This window comes from Nematolebias whitei, chromosome 13 (genome assembly GCF_014905685.2).
Source record: "Nematolebias whitei isolate Nwh7 chromosome 13, NemWhi1, whole genome shotgun sequence".
NCBI classification, from domain to species: Eukaryota; Metazoa; Chordata; class Actinopteri; order Cyprinodontiformes; family Rivulidae; genus Nematolebias; species Nematolebias whitei.
This window is the reverse complement of record NC_056510.1, coordinates 42,437,325-42,446,765: the sequence shown is the minus strand read 5'-3', so window position 1 is coordinate 42,446,765 and position 9,441 is coordinate 42,437,325. Positions and strand designations below refer to the sequence as shown.

General features: G+C 41.9%; 1 protein-coding gene across 1 annotated transcript in view; it reads left to right on the top strand.

Annotated features, from left to right (window-relative positions):
* LOC119419408 (ecto-NOX disulfide-thiol exchanger 1) overlaps window positions 1–9,441 on the top strand; it is a 164,274-nt gene that overhangs the window by 49,530 nt on the left and 105,303 nt on the right. The window contains exon 3 of the mRNA XM_037686715.1: window positions 9,152–9,258. Coding sequence (XP_037542643.1) covers window positions 9,152–9,258 — 107 coding nt within the window. The remainder of the gene's footprint in view (window positions 1–9,151; window positions 9,259–9,441) is intronic.

Below are 9,441 nucleotides of genomic sequence, written 5' to 3'. Positions count from 1 at the left end.
ATGTATGTATGTATGTATGTATGTATGTATGTATGTATGTATGTATGCATGTATGCATGTATGTATGTATGTATGTATGTATGTATGTATGTATGTATGCATGTATGCATGTATGCATGTATGTATGTATGCATGTATGCATGTATGTATGTATGTATGTATGTATGTATGTATGTATGCATGTATGTATGTATGCATGTATGCATGTATGTATGTATGTATGCATGCATGCATGCATGCATGCATGCATGCATGCATGTATGTATGTATGTATGTATGTATGTATGTATGTATGTATGTACGTATATATGTATGTATGTATGTATGCATGTATGTATGTATGTATGTATGTATGTAACTGAGCTGCAGTACTACAGAATGTGTAGACATATTATAGAGACCTTGATGAAATAATCCTGGATAAAGTCCCTAAAACCTTTTTGAACACTGAGCTAATAATGACTAAAGGAGTTTGACAGGATTTAAATTATGCTTCACTATTATCTGTATATGTGGATGTTTTAATTTGTGGCAAATTTTAGGCCACTGTCTACAAAACGTCATTTTATCTTGAAAAGCGGATTATTAAAAGCACCGTCCTGGTGTTCTAATCCTCTCCGTGTGAGCACACTCCTGGTTGCAGCTGCAGGGTGTGGTGCAGCAGCAGATTACGGAGGTGCAGACCATGAAGCCATTTTCAACACATCCACTTTGAAGCCCGTCTCGATGCAACTCATTTACTCTGCGAGCATCTCGGCTCAGTCTCCATGACAACGCTCCCTCATCCGTCTCACCATAGCCTCCCTTATCCTCAACTCGCTGTGCCATTTTGATTAGGTCAGTCACACAGAAGTTTCAAAGTCAGAAGCGTGACGGCGATCTGACCTTTTCACAGGCGGCAGAAGAACAACAGCACCCATAGAGACACAGATGCTGCCACCGATGCAGTCACCTCATGATGCTCTGGGTAAACATTACCTGCTTAATCCAACATTTTTCAGTCAGGTCATCTGGACAGTTTCTTTTTTTGTGCTGAAACGTTTCGCCTTCGATCCGGAAGGCTTCATCAATCAAGGAAACACACAACAAAACTGATTATTTCCCCAACAGCTTACTCCAAAGTGGAACAAACCAGTTCTGCTTGTGATAAGATGGTCTCTTTGGTACGGCCCCTCCTCCATTTCAGCACAAAAAAAGAAACTGTCCAGATGACCTGACTGAAAAATGTTGGATTGTATACCTGGATTATTGAGCATGGACTTTGTCATTACCTGCTTAACTTCACATAATTTTTAGCCGTTGCGAGGCAGTTTATTTGTAGGAAGTCACAAGTCATATCAGTGACAAGATGTCCCCATCATAACTTAGCCTTCTCTACCATTCAGAACCCCACACATGCACGTGAGCATGCACGTGCACATATACAAAACAGGTTGCAGGAACAGTCTTTTAAAGCATCACTCAGCAGTAGATATCTTGCAGAATAACATCACTACAGTACCACACAGTTGTTGACATTTTTGTGCAACCAGCTCACAACACAATTACACTTGAACAGACCAGTTCATATTTCTCCTGTTGAAACGTGACACTTTCATCATTGTTGGCAGCAACGCACACTAAATGTTAAAGTATGAATTGTAAAACACACAACAAATGGAAGACAGTCATTTAACACTCATGCAACATTGAGTGAGTTCCACTGACCAATAAAAATGGATGAAGCAACTTCATTATCTTCCATTGTTCACAAATAAAGCCAATGATGGCATGGTGTAATTAGAGATGTGGGGCAGTACCCTGCCTCAACACCCCACACATACACACATGCACACCCTCCCAACTCTCTAACAGGCTGGAACAATGTTAATCACACAGTAATACAATGTTTGTTTTAAAGCAAATAACATTAAAACTATCTAACAAGGTTAAATCAGGTCCTCTGGACAGATTATTCTTATTCTCCTGATTCTTCAGGTCCAGAGGACATTTATCTACCTGGATTATCGAGCATGCATCAAAATATTAAACTAATTATATTTAAAATTGCATGTCAGAAGATAAGAACTTTGATAATAAATACAATTTATGCCTGAAAAGTATGTCCATCCATCCATCCATTAGCTTGTTCTGAAGTTGGGTCGTGGGGGCAGCAGCTTGAGCAGGAAGGTCCATACATCTCTTTCCACAGCCACTTCTTCTAGCTGTTCTGGGGGGACCATAGGTGTTCCCAGGCTAACCGAGAGACTTACATTTGATTTATTTTGGTGAGGAAAATATCACTTAATGTAGCTTAGAATGCTAGTCTTTCAGAATAATGAAAAATATTTAAAACAATTACCATCAACTCATTAAGCATGTGAACATGTTGGCCAGCTGTGTGAATGGAGGGGCAGGGAGGTAAGTACAGTTCAGTTACACTTTATTTTTATTATTTTGTCTGTTGCTTTTAGCTCAGTTGATTTCTCTCCACGCTGATAAAAACAAGTGTTTAAAATCCATGGACTTTTACTTTGTGCTTATTCAGGTTGGATCAATTTGTTTTGAATTTGTTACATTTTGATATGTTGAGTCACAGCAACTTAAATGTAAGAGCAACACCTTTAAGGCAACATTTGATCACAGAATGGAAGTGAAATTCTCAATGGGCCCCAAAATTAATAGCTTTTTAAAGATTGACCGTAATGATGGATGGCAGTAATACATGTGGCAGACATTCTGTCAAATGGAGGCTCCTGCACCTGAAAGGTTTCCTGTGAGCGCCTCCTCTCCAGTGAATGACTGCAGAAGCACAGCAGAGAGGGAGCAGGAGAAATCTGAAGATGCACGTGTTGTACTGCGAGACTAAAGTTACCAAGTACTGCCTAAAACATCACCTAGCACATGCCAAAGTTCCTGTTGTTTCTTCCATTCTGGATAATTGTTGCCTTTGTCAGTCGTGCAGGATGTGAGTCTGCAGGTGAAGTAAGTACAAAGGGCCGGACTGAAGAGAGACCTGTTCATCACGTCACACACTTTAAACTACAGTAAAACACTGTTTCAGATTATTTTAGTTTACAGTGTTTCTAGTCTCAGCATTCAAATTAAAAAAGTGAGGACTAGAACGAATCAGCTAAATATTTAAAAGAAAATAGTTTTAGTCTGTTTATTTCATTTGATAAGAAGACCACGAGGAGGGAAACGTGTCAGGAGAGAGAGGGAGGAAAGAGGAAAGTGAAGAATGTAGGACTGAGGGTTGCAACTCTAAATGTGGGGACAATGACAGGCAAAGGTAGAGAGCTGGCTGACATGATGCTGAGAAGGAAGGTAGACGTTGTATGTGTCCAAGAGATCAACTGGAAGGGCAGCAAGGCTCGCAGAATTGGAGCAGGGTTTAAACTGTTTTACCATGGTGTGGATAGAAAGAGAATAGAGTAGGGGTGGTCCTGAAGGAGGAGTTGGCAAAGAATGTAGTAGAGGTGAAGAGAGAGTCAGATAGGGTGAAGTGTCTGAAGGTAGAATTAGAAGGTCTGATACTAAATATTGTCAATGGTTATGCTCCACAGGTTGAATGTGATGTGGATGAGAAAGATACATTTTGGAAAGATCTGGATGAAGTGATAGAGAGTATTCCCAGGGAGAAGAGAGTGGTGATCGGAGCAGACCTGAATGGACATGTTGGTGAAGGAAACAGAGGGGATGAGGAAGTGATGGGTAGGTTTGGTGTCAAGGAAAGAAACCAGGAAGGACAGATGGTGGTGGATTTTACCAAGAGAATGGAAATGGCTATAGTCAACAACTATTTCCAAAAGAGGGATGAACATAAATTGACCTATAAGAGTGGAGGAAGGAGTACGCAGGTCGACTACATTATGTGTAGAAGAAGAAACCTGAGGGAGATCGGAGACTGTAAGGTTGTGGCAGTGGAGAGCGTGGCCAGACAACATCGGATGGTTGTGCGTAGAATGACTGTTGTTGTGGAGAAGCGAAAAAGAGTAAAATCAGAGAAGAAGACCAAATTGTGGACGCTAAGAAAAGAAGAATGTTGTGAGAAATTCAGAGAGGAGCTGTTAAAGGCTCTGGGTGGTAAGAAAGAGCTTCCAGATGACTGGACTACTACAGCAACAGTATTAAGAGAGACAGGTAGGAAGGTACTTGATGTGTCATCTGGACAGAGAATAGATGATAAGGAAACCTGGTGGTGGAATAGTGAAGTGCATAAAGCTGTTCAAAGAACGAGATTAGCCAAGAAGAAGTATGACAGTGAGAGGACTGAAGAGAGGAGACAGGAATATAAGGAGATGGGACGTAGAGCAAAGAGGGAGGTAGCTAAGGCAAAGGTTGTATTAATATGATGAGTTGTATGGGAGACTGGACACTAAAGAGGACAAGAAGGAGTTGTACCAATTGGCAAGACAGATGGATCAGGCTGGAAAGGATGTGCAACAGGTTAGGTTTGTTAAAGATAGGAATGGTAATGTTCTAACAAGTGAGAAGAGTGTGACAGATGGAAGGAGTACTTTGAGCAGCTAAGGAATGAAGAGAATGAAAGAGAAAGAAGAGTAGAGGTCATAGAAACTGTGGACCAGGAAGTGGGAAAGATTAGTGAGGGTGAACTTTGTAAAGCTCTGAAAATAATGAATAAGGGGAAGGCAGTAGGATCAGATACATACCAGTGGAGGTTTTCAAGAATTCAAGGATTGCTCTCTGTCTGTGTATTGGAGCTCCTAATTTTGCACATCTTCCGAAATTAAAACTACTGTTGTGGATCTGACCAACTGGACTTTAGACGCAAATGACAAAATCTTTTCAACAAAGGGACAGGGTCCTGGAGAACCCTCATGTCTGCCCGGACAACATTTATGCAGCTGTATATGTCTCCGGGGATGTGGAATGTGATGTGTCTATCTCTGCTGTCGATCAAGGATGCCAAAATTTTATATAATTCGATTTATGATAACAGGTTTCCTGTTTTTGGAATTGTCTGGTTCCTGGTTTATCAACATACAAAGAATACAGTCGCAGCTAATCTGGCCTGGTCAGGCTTCTGCTTATGTGAAGGTTTGGCTCGTGCTTTAAGGACTCAAAATCAGCTGATTTATGAGCTAAACCGTAAGATGGATGTGATTTGTGAGAATCACCTGGGGCTTTGGGACTCGCCAGCATGAAACGACCTCGGAGAGGCTCATAAGCATGGACCAATAGAATGCACCCTAATCTGGCCATTTCGAATCTTAGAAGTACCAGTAAGACTCAAGGCTGACTAGAAGAATAGTCTGTCTGTAAAAATCAACAATTGTGGCTTATCCGAATCTGACTCCCCAGTTGTCCTCGAAAACAGGCCGACATATCAGTTTCTCCTGGGAAATGTGTAAACTAAAGAAAAGCTTTGTCTATCTAACAAACATATAAAATGGTAAAGAAAAACAGTAATAAGATCTAAGATATGAACTAAGAAAAACGTTAAGTAAAAAAACACTTAGCACTAATAGTAAAAAAAACAATACGCTGAACAGCAGCACGAACATAAGTCTGTGTGAGCAAATGAGTATGAATGAACACAGCAGCATGAAACAGATCAGCAGCAGCATGAAACAAATCAGCAGCAACATGAAACAAATCAGCAGCAACATTATGTGATTTTTAAACAGTGATTATTCTGGTCAGAGATTCAAGAGTCTAACAGCCTCAGGGTAGAAGCTGTTCCTCAGTCTAGTGGTTCTACACTTAATGCTCCTCAACCTCCTTCCTGAGGGGAGTGGGGCAAAAAGTGTGTGTGCTGGGTGAGTGGGGTCCTTCATGATGCAGGTGGCCCTCTTCCTGCATCTGGAGGTGTAGATGTCTATGATGGTAGGGAGGCTGACTCCAACATCTTCTGTGCAGCCTTCACCACTCTCTGCAAAGCTTTTCTTTCTGCAGCTGTGCAGCCTCCATGCCACACGTTGATGCTGGAGCACAGGATGCTCTCCACTGCACACCTGTAGAAGGAGGTGAGGACTGAGCTTCCCAGACCAGCTCGCCTCAGCCGTCTGAGGAAGTAGAGTCTCTGATGAGCTTTCTTGATCAGGCTGGTGGTGTTGTTGCTCCAGCTGAGGTTGTTGTTCATGTGTACACCCAAGTACTTGTAGCTGGAGACCACTTCCACTGCAGATCCTCATATGTTCAGTGTGTGTGTGTGTGTGTGTGTGTGTGTGTGTGTGTGGGGGGGGGGGGGGGGGGGGGTTGTTCTGTTTGAAGTCCACAACCATCTCCTTCGTCTTCTTCACATTGATGTGAAGGTTGTTCTTCCTGCACCAGCTCTCCAGGTGTTCCACCTCCTGACTGTAGCTGGACTCGTTGTTTGTGATGCATCTAACCACCGCTGTATCGTCTGCAAACTTTACAGTGTGACAGCCTGGATGGGTAGGTGCACAGTCATACGTGAGCAGAGTAAACAGGAGAGGGTTCAGCACACAGCCCTGAGGGGAGCCAGTGCTGAAGGTTATGGTGGAGAAGGAGAAGCTGTAGATCCTCACAGACTGTGGACTGTTTGTTAAAAAGTCTTTTGGAATTTGGAAATGTCTTGGAGAGATGGCAGTGAGGTTTTTGACTCACATATTCAATGGCATATTTGAAGGTGAGAAAATGCCTGAAGAATGGAGAAGAAGTGTGCTGGTGCCCATTTTTAAGAACAAGGGTGATGTTCAGAGTTGTAGCAACTACAGGGGAATTAAGTTGATGAGTCACACGTTGAAGATCTGGGGGAGAGTTGTGGAAGCAAGACTTAGACGAGAGGTGACTATTTGTGAGCAGCAGAATGGTTTCATGCCAAGAAAGAGCACCACAGATCCATCTTTGCTTTGAGGATGCTGATGGAGAAGTACAGATAGGGTCAGAAAGAACTCCATGATGTGAGATGTGCTGTAGAAGTGACAGATAGCTTCAAGGTGGAGGTGGGAGTGCATCAAGGATCAGCTCTGAGCCCCTTCTTGTTTGCACTGGTGATGAGCTGACTAACAGATGAGGTCAGGCAGGAATCCCCGTGGACTATGATGTTTGCAGATGACATTGTGATCTGTGGTGAGAACAGAGAACAGGTGGAAGAGAACTTGGAGAGGTGGAGGTATGCACTTGAAAGAAGAAGAATGAAAATCAGCCATAGTGACAGAGTCCATGTGTGTGAATGAGAGGGAGGAGGTGGAACAGTGAGGCTACAAGGAGCAGAGGTCACAAAGGTGCAGGACTTCAAGGACTTGGGGTCCACTGTCCAGGAAAATGGAGAGTGTGGTAAAGCGGTGAAGAAGAGAGTCCAGGCAGGATGGAGTGATGGAGAAAAGTTTCAGGAGTGATTTGTGACAAAAGAGTGTCAGCAAAGATCAAAGGAAAAGTTTACAAGACAGAGGTGAGACCAGCTATGTTGTATGGTCTGGAGACAGAGACATGGACAAAAAGACAGGAGACAGAACTGGAAGATGCAGAAATGAAGATGTTGAGGTTCTCCTTAGGAGTGACAATGATGGAGAAGATTAGGAATGAGATCATCAGAGGTACAGCACAGGTTGAACAACTGGGAGATAAAGTTAGAGAGGCCAGACTGAGATGGTTTTGGACATGTCCAGAGGAGGGACAGTGGGCATATTGGTAGAAGGATATTAGAAATGCAGCTGCCAGGAAAAAGACAAAGAGGAGATCTATGGATGCAGTTAGAGAGGACATGGAGGTAGTTGGAGTGAGGACAGAGTGAGGTGGAGGAGGATGACTCGCTGTGGTGACCACTGAAGAGGGAAAAGCCAAAAGAAGAAGAAAAAGAAGTTTTGTCTGTTAAGAATGAAGCATTAAATGGACAGAAAGACACGTTGAACCTCAGAGTTCTTGTCTTCAGGATCTGTGCAATAATGACACCTAGAGCCACATCGTTTGTAACAAAATCAAACCTTCGCTGGCATCATCTACTGCACTACTCCAGATATATTTTTTAACAGTTTCTGCTGCATTTACACCTGAAGTTTACACACAAACTTAAGAATTAAGTGAACAGATTTTTTTTAATGAATTATGTATTTGTGTGGAATCCAAACATGAAGCATTTTAGAATAGATGGCATCAGCCAGTTTCATGCCGGACCCCGATGACTTTGTGTCCTAGAAACCCAAACAACAACAAAGCTGTTTGTACCATTTTTATTTATGTCTACCTCAGTTTATCCAGATTCTGTCATCAATTGTTTAATTTGATTGCGTTTTGAAATTATTTATACTTGAGAAGAAACAAAAAAGTAAGCAAGAAATTACAATTGTTTTGGAAGAATATTTAGGTTGTTTATTTGCATTTTGATTTGTCTGTAATGCAAACATTTCCACTACCTAGTGGTGTGGCATCTGTCTTACATTGTTTTATTTTTAGATTTTATTTAAAACATTTTTTCGCATGACATCTGAAGTAATGTAGATTGGGCCTTGTCAACATTTAATGCTTAGAATAATTTTAGCTGATGATTTATTGGTTATATCAGATCTTATTACGGTTTTTGTTTTACATTTTATTGTTGGATGTAACTGGGACCCTGTGAACATAATTTCGTTCCATCACATGTACCACATGTGGTGCGAACGACAATAAAGAATCTCTGAATCTCTGAATTTACCAAAGTTCTTTCTTCCTAGATCTGTTATGAGCAAAAACATTTTGAGCAGTAACCTTTAAACATGGTCAAGTTCAATCTGGATTAAATTTTTCCTAGCTATACCTTGCAGTCTAAAGTTTGTCATACAATTGTTTTAATAAAACTGTAAGGTTCTACTCTTCATAAATACCCCAGATTTTAGTGCATCTACTCAACTAGGTGGAGTTAGGATTTCACAGAATTTTAAAGTCTGTAGCGTTTTAGTGATACCCAACATGAGAAAACACTAGAAACTAGAAACTGAAAATATAAGATCAAGTCTAGTTCAAGCCTGAAACAGTCAGAAGAAAACATCCTGACTTCATTTAAGAGTAGATGACTTCTTTCAGATGAAGAAGTGATGGAGGTAGCTGAGAACCCCAGTCTGTGGTCGGTGTATGAACAGGGTCTCTCCTCCGTCGGCTGTACGAGCCTCCAGTCGGTGCAACAATGCTACATAAACGGCTTGTTTTGTTTTGACCTTCCCTCCTCCTCCACCTCCTCCTTTCCTCCTCCTTGTTCACCTCAAAGTCGAGCAGATCACCGCCGTTTTCACCGCTGCCACCAGGCAAAAGGCATGGGACCATTTCTCAAAAGCACAGCGCAAGAACATAGACATTTGGCGCAAGCAGTGTGAGGTTGGTACACCTTTTATCTGTTCTCTACAGAAAGACAGACAGACAGACAGACAGACAGACAGACAGACAGACAGGCGATCAGACAGACAGACAGACAGACAGACAGACAGACAAGTCAGTCAGACAGACAATCAGACAGACAGTCAGTCAGTCAGACAGACGATCAGACAGACAGACAGTCAG